The sequence below is a fragment of the Phyllostomus hastatus genome, unplaced genomic scaffold (assembly GCF_019186645.2).
Source record: "Phyllostomus hastatus isolate PE091 unplaced genomic scaffold, TTU_PhHast_1.1 phas_scaffold_193, whole genome shotgun sequence".
Taxonomy (NCBI): Eukaryota; Metazoa; Chordata; class Mammalia; order Chiroptera; family Phyllostomidae; genus Phyllostomus; species Phyllostomus hastatus.
This window is the reverse complement of record NW_025334015.1, coordinates 13,750,730-13,764,866: the sequence shown is the minus strand read 5'-3', so window position 1 is coordinate 13,764,866 and position 14,137 is coordinate 13,750,730. Positions and strand designations below refer to the sequence as shown.

The 14,137-nt window shown below is 42.3% G+C and overlaps 1 protein-coding gene across 2 annotated transcripts in view; it reads right to left on the bottom strand.

Moving 5' to 3' along the window:
- Positions 1-14,137, bottom strand: part of SIAE (sialic acid acetylesterase) — a 36,643-nt gene that overhangs the window by 20,310 nt on the left and 2,196 nt on the right. For both annotated transcript variants that reach the window (XM_045860170.1, XM_045860169.1), the window contains exons 2-3: positions 12,386-12,547; positions 6,254-6,429 (exon numbers count right to left, since the gene is read on the bottom strand). In XM_045860170.1, the coding sequence (XP_045716126.1) occupies positions 6,254-6,429; positions 12,386-12,509 (300 nt within the window). In that variant the 5' untranslated portion in view covers positions 12,510-12,547. The remainder of the gene's footprint in view (positions 1-6,253; positions 6,430-12,385; positions 12,548-14,137) is intronic.

The window sequence follows — 14,137 nt, the reverse complement described above, 5'->3', positions numbered from 1 at the left end:
TGGATTTTAATTTCTCTACTTGTAGAGCAGGAATGTCAGCGTCGCCAAGATATTGAAAAGCGGGTTTGCAGCCCAACACTGGCCATCTTCTTCTTAGCTCAACTAGAAATACCCAAGTCTTAAGACCTACCCTGTCTGAGGAGGCGACAGATGAACATTTAGACTTTTCTCCATTTATAAACATCTCACTCAGTGTTATAAATAACACTCAACTTAAAAATTCCACTTTACCCTAACAACAAGATGGGCATACAATCTGCCATTTCCTTCATTTGAATGCGAAGAGTGGTAGGTTATAGTGGAAATCTTACCTCCTCAGAAAGGTCACATGGAGGAAGGGAAGGGAAAGGAAAGAGACAGACACCCTGTGTGTGTGGTAGGAGGGGGGCGTTTGGGGGGAAATGAGCAAAAGGAATGACGGAGAAGTCACATACTATATCTTTTTGATCAAAAATAAAGTTCTATAGAGTGTGAAGAGACTAGCAAACTTGGCTTATAGTGCTGTCAGTGCCTAAAGCTGTCATACAAACTAAATGCATGATTTGAAACCAAAAAATAAAAAATCAACACTTGGCTGTGTCAGGTGGAATCTTTTTTCCATTTTCCTATATCTGAGAGCTTGTAGCCCTCATTTAATACAGAAGATGCTAAAGAGTAAATTCTAGGCAGAGAGAATGTGTTCACTCTTAACAATCAAAAGCTGATTTAGCTCAGCAGAAATGGGATGCGATCCCCTGGCATGGACTGCTCCTGAGAACCTGACTGTGTAAATAAAAACAGATCTGGCCTGTGCCTTTCTCTGCAAACAGAGAACTGCGAGTAAAGTATCAGGAAAGTGAGGTCTTCATTAATGGGTTAACAGCAATGCCGCTTCTATATGAAACCATGCTTTCTGTAAGAGCTAAAACTTCCCTTTTGCTTCCATTTACTTATGTTAAAAGGGAGTCCAGTTAAAGTTCATTTTAATAAACATTTACATTCAAAAGGTTTCCATACATTTAAGTAGGGCAGGAAGCAAGAAGAAATAAAATATTGGTTAAGAAGACATAAATGCAAGAATTTAGATTTTGAATTAGAAAACTAACAATGAAATGAAGTAAATAGGTCAAGAGTACATTCTTCTTAGCAGCATTATTAAGTAATTAGTTGGGGAAAAAAGAATAAGAAACTATAAGGGATAGAAGCAATAGAGGCAAAATAAGAAATCATAAGGTATGTGAAAGGACTCGATTTTATAATTTTTCTTAAAAAAGAAACTGAGATCATGGTCTAGTTGTAGAGATCTTTAAATCTCAAATTTAAACATTTCTCAAAGACAGAGAATAAAAGAAAGGCAGGAAAATAAAAATCAGCTTGAGGAGAAACGGAGTATTAGAGAAAGAGTTAGGGAAGACAATAATCTCAAGTTCTTAATCTATTAAAAAAAGTATACAGAACATATTGATGCCAATCAATAATGCAAATTATTAGCCCTGGCTGGCGTAGCTCAGTGGATTGAGCACGGGCTGTGAACCAAACTGTCGCAGGTTCAATTCCCAGTCAGGGCACATGCCTGGGTTGCAGGCGATGACCCCCAGCAACCGCACACTGATGTTTCTCTCTCTCTATCTCCCTCTCTTCCCTCTCTAAAAATAAATAAATAAATAAAACTTTTTTAAAAAATGATGCAAGTTATTTATTCCTAAGGTTTTAAGTAATGTGACTATTGTAAACTGAGCCTTTGACAGATATTTCAGAGATTACGTCAATACCAATTTCTTATTGTTTAAACTTTTAGAAATTAGTTATTTATTTCATGCTCATATTTTAAAAAACCAGAAAATACAGATTAAAAAATCAATCCCAATTTCAAATGTGCCAAATAACTCATGATAATTTCTCTGGAGGGCTGATAATGAGTAAAATACATTTACTAATCTTTCAGCAATACTTTAAAAGCTGATGTAGTTTAAATATGTCTATGAACTTGGTATTACACTGTCCAACCCTGATGCTAATTTAAAGGAAACAACAATGGTCTTCCTTACTTTTATTTTTAAATCAGATAGCTGCCACCAAACGAATGAAGCAAGGACAATCGAGGCCCAAAGCACTAACCCCATCACAATCTATCCCAAAACCCACTCTCTCTGTTCTAGACTACTCTTGTGTATAACTAGAAAGTAGAGTTGATCCCCCTGCCAAAAATCTGAGTGCTAAAGACTTACAGCACTAAGGCTTTTGTTCTGCCATGGTCGCTTTGCTAGAATACCAACAGAGCTATTCCGAGCCTTGCTTCCCTTGACAACTGTTTCAATGTCCTTTTTACCCAGCATTACTTGAGAGACCTCACTCCTAGTCCATCAGAGGGTCCCTGTTCTCCAACAGCAGTGGAGATGGGAACACTTCAAGGTGCGTTTCATCACTGACCAACATACCAGCGAGTCAGCATCCTCCTGACCCGTCCACCAGATGCTGCATGTGCTGCACATGCCCATCCCCCTCCTTAGGAGCCGACACAGTGCTCATGCTCCCAGCGCTCTGGCGGGGTGCAAAGAGCCCAGGGATGCCTCCGCACATTTATAATAAAGGAGGAAAAATTCTAGTCTCAGAACTTAAGAATAGTTCCTCTTCAAAGCTAATGATTGAAATACAGGAAAAATAATGACACTAACAAAAGAGATCACAGGCTGTGAAAATGCTAAACAAAAAAAGTCATCATTGGCCTATTATTTCTTCTTTCTTTGAAAACAAAAAAAATATATATAAAAACAAATTAATTTGATATATGAATATATATATCGATGTGATATGTGACACCTAATTGAACTGCTAAGATGTCTGAAACTTACCTTGAGATGGCACATGATAGAAAGAAACTAAATATGGCAATATATTAACACCTGTCCATCCAGGGAAATGGGTATATAGGTTTTTGTAAGTGTCTTAGCTTTTGGGTACGTTTGCAATTTTTATAATAAAATGTTGAAAAATAATGACATTTTATATTTAGATAGCAGTTTTCAATTTATAAGGGCCTTTGAGAGACAAAAAATATATAATTTACTCTTCCATAATGGCCCTGTAAATTAGTTAGGTCAAATATAATCACCGTATCATAAAAACAAAGCCTCGGACATTTAACAAAATTCAACATACTTTCGTGACAAAACCCCTTAGGCAACTAGGAATAGAAGGAAAATGTCTCTATGTGATAAAAGTCATTTATGAAAAGCCTATTGGTAACATCATACTCAGTGGTAAAAAAAAATGAAAGCTTTCCCCCTAAGACCAGACAAGACAAGAATCTGCTCTCAACACTATTATTTAACATTGTACCACAAGTTCGAGCCAGAGCTTTAAACAAAACACACACACACACACACACACACACACACACACACAAAAGAACCCCGATTGGGAAAGAAAAGAGGTGAGAGGTAAAACTATCTCTGCCTCTATATGATATGCTTCTCTATATATTGAAAAAATCCCAGAGTCCACAAGGAAACTACTAGAGCTAATAAATAAATTCAGCAAAGTTTCACAGTACAGGGTCAACGTGCAAAAATCATTTGTTTCTATACACAAGCAATGAACAACCCTAAGAGAAAGTTAAGAAATTCAATTTATAATAGCATCTAAAAAATTAAACACTTGAGAATAACCCAAAAACTATGAAACATTGCTAAAAACATTTAAAGACAATTAATGGAAAGACAACCCATGTTCACTATAGAAGTTAAAATATCAATACTACCCAAAGAATGCAGATTCAAACACAATACCTATCAAAATTCCAATAGCCATTTTTTAAAAAGTGAAAAAGCAAATCTTCATATTTGTATGGAATTTCAAGAGACCCCAACTAGCCAAAAACAATATTTAAAAAGAAAAATGAAGTTGGAGGACTCATACTTCCCAACTTTGAAACTTATTACAAAGCTATAGTAATTAAAACAGTATGGTCCTGTACAAGAAGAGACCTATAGACCAATGGAATAGAAAAGAAAGCCAAGAAATAAACCCTCGTGTGTATGGTTCATAATTGACAAGAGTGTCAAGACCAGGCAATGGGGAAAAGACAGTCTTTTCAACAAATGGTGCTGGGAGAACCAGATGTTCACCTGCAAAAGCATGAAGTTAGACCCTCACCTTACACCATCTACCAAAACTGATTCACAAAGAATCAAAGACCTAAACTTAAGAGCTAGAACTATAAAACTCTTAGAACATTGGGGAAAATGTCCATGACATTGGATTTGGCAACAATTTCATGCTATGACACCAAAAGCAGAGACAATAACTAAAAAAAAAATTAATTAAACTTTATCAAAATAAAGAACTTTTATGTATCAAGGATACCCTCAAGAAAGTAAAATTACAACCTAAAGAATGAATTAAAATATTTTCAAATAATTTTCATATACCTGACAAGTGATTAATATCTAGAATATATAAAGAACTCCTATAATTCAACAACAAATAACCCAATTCAAAAAATGGGCAAAGGACTCGAACAGACATTTCTTCAAAGAAGTTTTACAAATGGCCAATAAGTACTCGATATCATTAGTCATTAGGAAAATGCAAATCAAAACCACAATGAAATACCACTTCACATCTACTGATAAGGCTATAATTTAAAAAAATGGAGAGCAACATGTTAGTGAGGATGTAGAGAAACTGGAACCTCAGCATATTCCTGGTAGGAATGTAAAAAATGGCACAGCCACTATGGAAAATGGTTTGGTGGTTTCTCAAAAGTTAAACATGGAACTAACAGATGACCCAGCAAGTCCATTCACGGGTATGTCTCCAAAAGAATGGAAAGCAAGGACTGGAACAGGTATCTGCACACCAGTGTTCATAGCAGCATTATTCACAACAGCCAAGAGGTGGAAACAACCCAGGTGTCCATCAGCAGATGAATGGATAAGCCAAATGGGCATATACAATAGAATACATTCAGCCATGATAGATGCTACAACATGGGGGGACCTTGAAAATAGTATGCTTAATAAGTCAAATGTCAAAGGTCAAGTATTCTACAATTCCACTGACATGGGGGAACTCAAATCAGCAAATTCACAGACAGAAAGCGGAAACAGAGGTTACCAGGGCTGGAAGAGGAGGAAGGGGGAATTACTGCTCCACAGGTACCAAGTTCACGCTGAGGATGATGAAACAGTTTTGAGTATAGACAAGGGGGTGGGTACACAGAGCACTGTGAATGGGGGGTGGGAAAAGTAGGTTTACAGGTGAGTACGCAAAACACAGAGTGTATTCTTGTATTATTATTTATGGATTATTGTATTATTTTCCATACAAGTAACTGTTAACCTATTTTTGCCCCACCCTGTATATTTAATGCTACTGAATTGTGCACTTAATCAGTAAAAGGATAAGTATGTTATATTCATTTAAGCACATTTTTAAAAGGATGTTTTAAAAACAAAATCTCAAAAGTGTCAAGCGATTTCCTCTCTGAGCCATACCCTAGTAAAAGGCAAAACCAACATTCAATCTTAATTTTTCAATCTCCATGACAACAAAAGACATAATAGTGTATTAGCTGCTCAGCATTAAAGCAAAATCAAATTGTTTTGATTCCCTGGGCTCTCTCCAGAAGATCACCTTCTAAGACCAGTCAAGAAGAGTAAGCTACTTAGTCTTCACTTTGCTATGAAATCTCCATTACCAGGAGATACATATGCTCTAGCTTCTGTCTGTTGTCCAGGAAGGTGTGCAAGGCATGCCTGGCACACTGACCACACACTTGCCCTGACTAAGAACGCAGGCTCCAGAGTCGAATTACTACCTCATATCCTGGCTTCCCTATTAACTGTGACTGGAGGCAAGCCATTTAACCTAAGTGGTCCAGTTTCCTAGTCTGTGAGATGAGAATACTTACCTCATAAAGATGTTAAATCACCCTGGCTGGTGTAGCTCAGTGGATTGAGTGTGGGCTGAGAACCGAAGCATCGCAGGTTCGATTCCCAGTCAGGGCACATACCTGGGTTGCAGGCCATGGCCCCCAGCAACCGCATATTGATGTTTCTCTCACTCTCTCTCTTTCTCCCTCCCTTCCCTCTCTAAAAATAAAAAATAAAATAAAAAAATAAAATCTTAAAAAAAAAGATGTTAAATCAAATGTGCAAAGCACATGGTAAAAAAAGGTTTCTATTGCTTTCTCCTCCTTGCCCCTTCCTCCTCCTCCTTTTTCTTCTTCAACATCAACATTCCTTATTATCACTGAGACTCTGCAAATTACCTGGGAGACCGTCATCTGCATGTTACTCTGCCCACTGCAAAGCCAGACGTCTCCAAATAAGACATCGTGAACGCCGAGGGTCAGGTTCCTTCTCCTGAAAGTCTGCTGTGCCAGGACTTCATAAGGTCCGCCAGGCTTCAAGGGGTCCAGCACCACCATCCAGGTGTTAGAGTGTGCTGAAATAATAACAAGGCTCCAAGGAATTAATCGGTCAGTTAATTAAAATGAAATTAAAGCCCAATCCTGTCAAGCATTGTACTCATTTGCAGCCTTTCCCAGCTTCAGTGATTGACTGAAGTCAAAGCTATACAAACTGGCCAAATTTCAGTCAAGCAAATACAAATGACAGCAGAGGCAGAACTTCTATCCTTTATCTGTGCTGATCCCGCCTTACTTTTGACTGAGGCATTCACAAGAGAAGTAAATTAGCCAGCTATAATCCTAAAGGAGGAAACACAAAAATACAAAGAAAGTAAAATTCAAGGGCATTTACTAAAAGCAAAATAGAAATTCTTATCATACCGTCCAACTGTCAACATTAACATAATCATAATCTAATAGATTGACACAGTGCCCCAAATGATTAGAAAAAATCAGTTGTAACCTGAAAACTTCCCTTGCCTGATGGTATCATCTTTGTGATCACCATCCCCCACCCCACCTCCTCCCCACATTCCTACCAAGGATTAATACTAGCAGTAGTTCCAGGTCCTCCTGTCCCAGAACTGGTAAAGGGTCAGTGAGAAAGTTCCATATAAAGAAGTAGTGGGAGACATAAATTAGTAGCTCTGTGAAGAAGATATTTAGATCTGCCCAATTAATTGCTTTCCCAGAGTTATTTACCAGACTTAAGGTTTTCACACTCAAGTTAAAGAGATGAGAAGGCTGCCCAAGCCCCTATTTCAGAGACTCACGGCGTATTCCTTGGGAACCACCTCCCCGCCACCTTCCTACCTCTCACCCACTCACACTGCCACCCGTGCAAACATCACGCTCAGAAACTTAAGAAAAATATCTTCAAAGTGGCAAAATTATGCCCAGGAGAGCCACACCACAGGAACAAAGCCGAAAAAATGAGAATAAGAAAATAGATAAAATAGAGAAATAAGCATTTAAAAGGAAATATTCTTGGCATGATGCAGATAATACGAAGTGATTAATAACTTGTGCCCATTGGATCAACGTAAATTCAAAGAAAAAGAGTGGTAAAAACTGGAAGTGGGGCATCCCAAAGTTATTATGCCAGCTTGCAAACAATAATAATTATAAAAATACTACCTAAGTGACTACTACGTGCTAGGCAGTGTGCTCCGTTCTCTGCAGTCAGTGAGAGCTAAGCAGAAGCGTACGCAGTCTGGATGCATGACGGGAGATCAGGAAAAGCCCCAACCATAGAGGGCTGCTCAGTCGGGGGTGGGGGAGGGAATGGCCAAAACCTGCCACAGCGTCAGTGAAAGGGCACGTGTTTGCTCCCCTAGGAAGCACAGACAACTCAGTCTGCTCCTCCCAGCCCTAAGAGGCCAGTCAGGCCCAGGACCACATTTCTGCTACGGTTTTTATGCCACCGATAGCCAGACACCAACACAGCAAGTGTGTAATTCACCTAAAGCAGAAAAACCACTGCTTTGGTGGCGGCGGGCAGCCGGTGCAGACTGTGCCGCACAGGTGCACGCGCTCCGTGTGTCCACATGGCTCGCACTTCTGAGCAGGCAGACACTCCAATCTGTCCCCGCTGCAGTCCTGCCAAGGTCTTTCTAGGCTTCTTGCACTGACTTATCTCACCGGAGCTCTGTCCTTCTGCCACCGTTACTCACTCGTACTGATGAGTTCAACCCCCAGAAAACCAAACATGGCAATTTTTTAGCCTTCTAGGGCTACACAATCCATCCTCATCACGGCTGTTAAGCAGTATCGTCCCTGCACCCCAGCCCAGGCAATGTGGCTGGTCAAGAAGACTGCCTTCACCAGAGTTTCTGAAAGTTTTGCTGCTCAGCAGTAAAAAGACAAATAAAGGAAGGGGGACATTTGGGCAAAACATGACAATACCACCCTACCCCAGCGGGAGGATGAGCTCTCCCTACAGGAGCAGAGAGGACTCCACGTCAAGGCCTGAGCCCTATTCCCAGGAACTGTTCAGAGCAAACCTCTCACATCGCTTGAAGACCTGGAAGAACCTTCTTCTGTTCTAGTCCTCAAGTTATAGTTGACAGCTTTTTCCTGCTTCCACTCGATAGAAAAATAAACTCTGGTACAGTTGTGAGTGTTAAGTAAAAAGTTAACTGCCAGGCAGGGCAAAGAAAATCAGATCTGCTACAGAGAGGTTACTAAGGGTCAAAGTTACTCAGAAACAATCTACTTAAAACAATGAGAATTTACATTCCTACATAAGCACACGTTCAAAGGAGAGCAGCCTCTGGGAAGACGTTTCTTAGATCAAAGGCAAGGGTGGGATTATACAGGCAGAAGCCACTGCGTATCACAAGGAGAACTGCCTGGTCCTCGGCCTGTCAGTTCAGGACTAACTGGACCTCACCACAGGATGCTGAAGTCCAAGTTATGGTTTTTAGAAACTGTGCTGCCCCACCAAGGGGCCCCACCAATTGCCCCACTCAATAGGTTGAGTCCAAATAATAAAACTGCGTCACTGACCACAAGAGTTTGAGGTTCACCATCCAGCTGGCCTCCTGCTGATCCCAGTGGGCGGTGGCCGGTGGGCTTCGTGAGCAGCAGTTCCTCTGGTTCCTTCCTTTGGGCCCTAACCTCGTGCTACGGTGTAACGTCTTTCCCAGTCCAGCCCCAGGCTGCTGTAGATGCTCACCACATTCCTGTCTCTGCTTCCGCACATTCTTTCTTCTCCCATCTGGGAAGACTCATCGCCTTCTTCCATAACAGAGCTGGAGTGCACCAAGAGCTCCATCGTGTAAAAGGCAAACAGACCCCACCCTTGGCCGCCCTGACGAGAAAGCCTAGCAGACTGGCTGGGGCTTCGAGTCTCCATGTCTGACGGCCCATTTACTGTTCCTCCTCTCTTCACACTCCAGCCAAAGACACAGGTCAGGATCACTCTATCTCCATTTCCTCTACATCTCCCTCTCCCACCCCCATCTAAAAATGGGAAGAACAAACAATCAAAGGGAAAAAAATCAAAATAATTTGTCTAGAGACATGATTAGTCATAAAGTACTTTCTTTTTTCTTTCTGCTATTCACATCAGATGTTAATTATTTTTCAGGTTGTTGTGCCAAATCTCAGATGCCAAGAACAGAAAAGGGAAAATTATCCACAACCTTTCCCTTCCCACGAGGAAAAACCTAGAGCTGGAAGAAGCCACTCTGTTCACTTCCCACGCAGAACCCTGGCATTCGCCAGCTGCAAACGGGTTCAGTGACCTGTGGAAGTGCCTGGAAGGTAAAGAAAGCTTCACGGGCCAAACTGCCCCTTTCTGGCCTGCATTTATTCTGTATAAAGTCCACCTCCGCCACCACCAAACATGAATGTAAAAAAAAAAAAAAAAACAAAAAAAAACAACCTTAAGTACCTGTTAAAACAACTGTTTATGCAAGTCACTTCAACTGTAGCATGCTGTGGCAGACATGCCCTAAGATGATCCCCAACAAGTCACACCCTGGTCTAACCCCTGCCCCTCAAGTGCAGGCAGAACCTGTGATCTGCTTCTAATTAACAAAAAACAGCAAAGGGGATAAGATGTCATTCTCCTGATTAGGTTATGCTGTATGGGAAAGATAGAGGGGTTTTGGAGATGTGATTTTAGTCCTAAATCAGTTGACTTGAAGTTAATAAAAAGGGAGATTACCCTGGGTGAGCCTGACCTAATGTGCTGAGCCCTTCAAAAGAGTATCTAGAGGTCAGAGGTGGGAGGCAGCCATGATGCAGCCATAACTCCTAAGGCACAAGGCAGTGAACCTGACGGAGCTGGCAGCAGACAGAGCTTGGCAGTGGATCGGTTCCCAGCTGGGCCTCTGGACACAGCGCAGCTCGGCTAATGCCTGGGTTTCAGCTGGGCAGACCCTGAGAAGGGTACCCAGCTACACAACGGCCGGGCTTCTGACCTACAGAAACTGTGAGACAGTAGAAGTGTGCTGTTCTAGGCACCTAAGTTTGTGGTAATTTATTATGTAGCATAGAAAATGAGTGTGCAGGCTAACACTACAACCAGGGACTTTTTATTTTCTAAATTAGAGTAAATATTATCTGTTTACTTCAATGAGGCTGACAAGTCCAGGCAGATACAGCCTCATCTTGTCATGCACATGCGCATCCCTGTGTGTGTCAGAGTGAGAGGACGCACGCTATCCCCCAGTTCCACTCCTTGTGCCTGGACCACCCTGTGTCCTCTGATGATGTGGTCTGAGGGTCCCAGTGCTTGACCATACGCCCAGTCACCCACCAGGTTTTAATTTCCCCAATGCTTAAGTGTCAGTCTCCCAGCTAAAAACCTTTACATTGTTAAGTTCCACTTTGTTGTGGGCAGCTAGGGGGTTACAAGTAAAGTAACAAGTTAAACATTAACAGAGAGACACAGAGTGGGGAGCTGAGGTAGTCTGTCTAGCTGGAAATTCCCAGAGTCCTCGTGGATGTGGAAATAGAAGCCAACCCTTAAATATACCCTGTAGTGTCTCCTTTGAGAAACATTTTCTTTTCTGCCCTTCTTTATTCCAAATAACACTTTATTCAGTTTGCTCCATGGGCAGGACAGAGCAGGAGGCCCCATGAAGTAGGCTTGTGGATCTACAAAACCAAAGCCTAACAAACAGACCGACCCCCACCCCCAGCACCAGCACCAGCACCAGCACCTTTATCTCCTTCAGACAGAGGCTCCTGCGTCAGGCGGCTAAGTCTCGCCTTCTTGACCGTCCTCACAGCAACCACCCTGGGGCAAGCCTCCCTGTCTATTGTCTGAACATCCTAATGGCCTGCTAACAGGTGCCCCCACTTCCAGTCTGACCCATCTCCAGTCGCTCTTCCCCAGCGCTGCCAGAGCAATCTAAAATACGAATCCGATTGTGTTATTTCGTGCTTGAAGTTCATCCATCCAAAACAGAGCACTCACTCCTTAACAGTGACGAACGAGCCCCGGACATTTCCAACCTCATGGTTCTTGTCACTCACCACCAGTCACATACCCCCCTGCTCCAGACAAACCCACTGGCTTGCCGCTCCTCCAGTGGCCCGAGCTCAGCTCACTAGTGCCTCCCTGCCTTTGCCCAGGCTCTTCCCTCTCCCTGGTTTGCCCTACTTGTCTTTCAAGGTAAACCTAAGGCGAAGTTAATTATCCCTGCTAAGCACTCCCACTGCACCTTGTACTTTGCCACTGTGGCACTTACCACATTTAACAGTAACTGCTTGTTATTTTTCTGTCTCCTTGCCTAACCTATTAGCTTCATTAGGGGAGAAACCACATCTGTTTTTCTCATTACTATATCACCAGGACCTAACACTGTATCTGGCACATAGTAGACCCTCAATAAATACTAGAGTGACTGGATAAAATAATAACAATAACAACAGTTAACATTTATTCAGTACTTAATGTGTGCTGGGCACTGTTCTAGAGTGCTTTATATATATTCATTCATTTAAAATCCACACAATCCCAAATACTATTATTATCTCGCTTTACAAATAAATAAATAGTGACACGGAGGTATTAAACATCGTGTCCAAGATTATATAGCCATTAAGCAACAGAGTCAGGACCTGAACCGAGACAGTGAATTCCAGAGCCCAGGTTTGTAACCACTCCTCCATACTGCCTCTCCTGGATGCACGATTCAGCTCAAAGGCCCCCTCCTGTGTAAACCGTCCCTCATCGTCCAATCTGAGGCAGATGCTGCTCCTCTGCACCCCATGGCACCCCATGTCCCCCTCCATCACAGCAGCGATCACACTCTATAACTGGGTGTCTACTCCCTTATTCTGTCAGCTCCAGGACACTTGGCTCAGTCTTCATTTTCTTTGTATCCTCAGTGCCTAGCACACGATAAATGCTCAACTTCTATGGAAGGGTGGATGGATGGATAGCCTGAGCTAGAGAGGAAGCTTTCATTCTCAGACAATCCAGCAGGTGGCAGGAGAAGACAAAAGCTGAACAGAGAATGGGGGCTGCCTTACCTTTCACAGGAGTCACTTTCTTCATGATGACTTCCTGATCTTGACGAAGAGTCACTGTCACTGTGGCTCCCGGTATGCCATAGCCCCAAATCACTGCCCCTGCGGGCTCCTTCTGTAGCACCATGTGATTATGGATGTGTGAAGCAAATCGAAAATCAGCAGCTGGAAATTTAGCAAACAGAAGAGCATTACTAGGAAGACAGCACTGATAGAATCTGGTTAACGAGAGAGGAACACGCCGTCTTCATACCAGAGAATTTGAATATAATCAGTACTTTTAATCCTCTAAACCTAGATCTCATTCCCCCTAATTAAGTAAGCAAATCACAACAACAGTTTCCAACAATATGCACCACAGTACAAGACCAACAAGGAAAACTCCGAGAGCCTAGGATGTGCCCCAGACCTCTTCCCCTGTGGAGCCCTCGATCTGCCTTTGCTCTCAGGCTTGGCCCTAATGCTTCGCTCTCTCCTCCCAAATCACTAAAATGCTCCTTTTATGCACCCTGCAGATGGTGTTTATGAGAAAAATAAAGCACTTCCTTCCCTTCCTTTCCTTCACCACTCCCACTGCCGAGTAACTGGGAACTAAGAAGCCTGCCTCTCTCCGACATAGCCTCTCTAAACTGTCCCCCCCTTCCCACCCTGCCAGTGTGAATTTCCCTCAAGTAATTCCTCTTATTGTGGTTTTTGGACAACCCACTGAAAATTCTAAATAAGCATGTACGAATATCTGCGACAAGTCTGCTTCCTTCTAAGGTAAATTCAGATAAATCAAGGTGCAAAAAATAAGGTCAGTGCAAGTTAGAAAGTCAAGCTGTCTGAACAAAGGTCTTTTGTCATCATTTTACCCATTTCACAAGCTAAATTATGCACAAAGAACAAGAGGAAGAGCACTTGAAACTGTGGATTCTATTCTAGAGTCACTAACAAGACTGAATAAGAACTCATTTTAACAAGATCATTCCTATTTTTAACATTCAGCCTATATCAAAGTATTTTATTAATAACCAGCATCTATCCAAATTATCTGTGCACTCCTCATCAAAACTTAAAAGGGGGGAAAAAAACCCTTAAGTTATAGCTTTGTCTAAACAGACCCCAAAATCCTAGAAGAAAATAATTAATACAATTAAGATTTTGAAAAATGATAGGCAGGAAAGAGAACCAGACCTAACAAGGCTGACATTTCCTTCCCTAGAAGCTACAAATGATGACGGCCCCTCGGGCTGTATTCCCGAGCACACAGCTAATGGGGCCTCCTACACAGACTCAGTGGCCTATTTGTCCCGCACTTCAAATAACAGCCCCAGTCCCAAAAAAAACAGCCTTGGCTCTCTCTTAAGAGTTAGTTCCATCATGAAACCTCTGTGACAAAGTTCACCCAGAAGGCCCGCTGGGCTGGCAATGCATGGCTGCCTGGAGCAAATGCTCTAAGAGATTAACATCACACCAGGGGGAATTGCATAAGCACCTTGGCAGCCCGCTGGAGGGAAGGGGAAAAGCATGTGTGTGGGAAGGCCTTGTCTTGGGTAGGTGCTTCACAGGAGCCGGTGCACACGGAGGGCTCTAGTTGCACACAGCCACCTTCCCGAAGGCCGGGGGAAACACCTTCCCAAATCAGTCTGTCTTCTCCAGCGCACACTTACTGAACCTCTTTGTGCACGGCTCCTGTTCTCAATCAAAGAATTTTAGATCCTTTAGAGGAAGGATCATGTGTGTCCTGCGGTATAATCACATTATTTACTGATC